This window comes from Emiliania huxleyi, assembly GCF_000372725.1.
Source record: "Emiliania huxleyi CCMP1516 unplaced genomic scaffold EMIHUscaffold_87, whole genome shotgun sequence".
NCBI classification, from domain to species: Eukaryota; Haptophyta; order Isochrysidales; family Noelaerhabdaceae; genus Emiliania; species Emiliania huxleyi.
Window position 1 is genome coordinate 414,240 of NW_005195508.1, and position 2,492 is coordinate 416,731.

Below are 2,492 nucleotides of genomic sequence, written 5' to 3' on the forward strand. Positions count from 1 at the left end.
CAAACATAGGACGCCCAGCCTTGCCCTCGTGCCGCCGAGTGCATATCCTATGCGAGAGAGATCCCCTGTGCCCTGTGCCCAGCCCTCTCCGCGCGGCGATGCGCCCTCCCCCCTCGCTTTTGCAAAATCCTGCAAAGGTGGGGACGTGTCTGTCCTCGACCCAGCCCTAGCTTGGGATGTCCTTTGTATTTATTTATTTATTACTCCCTCGCACGACACTGGGCACGGGACTGGCGCGTGGCAGTAAACGAATTTTAAAAGGAGAGTCTCTCAAAACTCCTTCCCGGATTTTGAGCGACCCCACAAAAAAGAATTCAACGTCGTGTAATCGCGAGACGTACATTAATCGGTTTGCTTAGTTTGTTGTTGTTTGTTGGGCACTGTGGGCATTCACTCTCAAATTTATTTATTCTGGCCGGCTGGTCTTCAATTACCACCGAACCGCTAAGCGCAGCTAAACGCATACTACCCTCCTGAGTGCCCGCGTCGTGCAATTCACACCTCCTGCGGTGCCGGTGTGGTGCTTGGCATACAGTCTAGCTCCCCGGCCCATCCTAGCAAAGTTTCGCTCTCCTCTCTCCACGAAGCCACCGCCTGCGGGATGGCCGCGGGCACGCTGGGCTCGATCAGCGGCTTTCCCTCAGTTGCTCCGAAAGCACGGATTTGGCGGACGTCGCGGCTTCAATTTTACGATGTCTTGGCACCAGCTGAAGGCTTGCCCCCGTCCACGGCCCAGATCACGCAGTTCGTGCACAGTATTCGGATTTTGCTATTTGTTCGTGTGGGGGTATATTGCAGATTTGTCAATGGTACCGCGCGTCTGCGACGCGGGCGCCTTGCGGGCAGAGCCCTTAGCCACCCTTTATATCTTGCGCGGTCAAAAGAAACCGCGATTTTAAAATCCGAGAACACACACGTTTGTGCCGCGTTCCGTGCCCCCGAGTTCAAGAGAAAGAACATCGCGGTTTCTTTTAAAGTTTGTGCGCGGGGAGGGCTGCGTGCTCGACTGGAGAGCGAGGGGACAGGGCTCGTGCTCGACTGCGTACGCGCCCGAGGAGGCTCTAGCCGGGCTGGACTCGGCCAGTACTCATGCACACTCCCGACGTGGAGGCCGCTTGCGCCGCCGACGCGGAGACGCAGAGCTCGGACGGCACGCGCTTACGCTCTGGCGGCACGCACGCTCACTGGCGCTCCGCCGTCGCGCTGCTCGCGGCCCTTGCACTCGTGGTGCTGCTCGCCGCTCCGTCGGCCGCACCCCGCGTGGCGGGCACCTGGACGGCGCATTGGGCGAAGCAGACCTCCTCCGGCAAGGAGCGGCCGGTGAGCTTCCTGCCCACCCTCGTCCAGTGCGATAGCAGTAGACGGTGCTACGGGCGGTGCGAAGGCGAGCGGCAGCGGGCTGACGGCAGCCGTTGCACGAACGGGTGGTGCCACGGCACTTGCCTTCCTGGCTGGTACCCCGGCTACGCGGGCTGAAGCTCTACTGCGCAGCCCAAGCGCGGGGTGTGCGTACCGTGAGGACGTGTTGCGTGTGCGGCTGCGGGGTTGTGGTGTGCAGAGAGAGGTGCTCAGAACTCAGTGTCTTAGCCGTGTGTGTGCCCCATCGTCATCTACCTCCATGTCCTCAACCCTGGTTCAGAGAGGAGAGACTGCCGAGAGAGTTGGTTCAGAGCGGTCTGTGCGCCATCAGACTTCTTGTGCCAGTTATTATTATGATGTGCTGTGAGAGAGGCTTCTATGGTTATAAGAATTCTCTTATTATTTTCTGGAGTGTTGTCGCATTTCCTGCGCTCGCGGGGCCACAGCCCCTGGGCTAGCTCGGTAGCTGCTGTGGGAACCACCTCAAGGCCGGCGCATGCGCCGGCGATGGACTGACCCAGCAGCTCAAGGGCTCGCGCTTCCCTCACCACCGCGCGCGCGCTGCAGCAGGAGTACCTGCCGCACTGCGACAACATGTCGCAGCTGCCGCTTCTCCGGTCTCTGTGATCGGCCTCCCCGTTCATCGGATGAACTCGGTGATCGTTGTCCGGATCGTTGTGGGCTTCGAGGACGCGGTCAGCGCCGCGCCGGATCTCCTCTCAGATCCGGCGCGGAGTGCGGCTCAAGGCTCAAGGCTCTGCCGGCGGGTCCGGGCCTGGCGCCTGCCAGATGCGGGTCCAAATTCCCCGGCGCTCGCGCGCGCCACCGCCCCCGGCGCGGGGTGGGATGTCAGTTCGAGAGTTCTGTGTTCCCGTCCTGTGCTCCACCTTCTTCTCCCGCGTCAGTCCCATGAGAACCCCACTATATAGCGCCGCCTCGTGAGCTGTCCTGTGTGCTGTGTGCTGTGTGTCCAGCAGTCCGGACCCAGTGCTACGGCCGGTGACAGCGTGCCTCGTGTCGGCTCCCGAGCCAATCGTGTGCAGCGTGTGTGTGCGTGTGGGCCCGTCCTCCATGCTAGGAGGTGTGTAAGACTAAGGTCTACGAGGCCCGGATCTCTGCGCTTCTCCGGAGGA

The 2,492-nt window shown here is 61.3% G+C and overlaps 1 protein-coding gene across 1 annotated transcript; it reads left to right on the plus strand.

Annotated features, from left to right (window-relative positions):
• Positions 1-1,089: 1,089 nt before the first annotated feature.
• On the plus strand, positions 1,090-1,476 carry EMIHUDRAFT_219729 (hypothetical protein; the record flags this gene model as incomplete). Its single annotated transcript, XM_005758358.1, has 1 exon — positions 1,090-1,476. One exon carries the CDS (start codon positions 1,090-1,092, stop codon positions 1,474-1,476), a length of 387 nt encoding a protein of 128 aa, XP_005758415.1.
• Between the last annotated feature and the right edge of the window lie 1,016 nt (positions 1,477-2,492).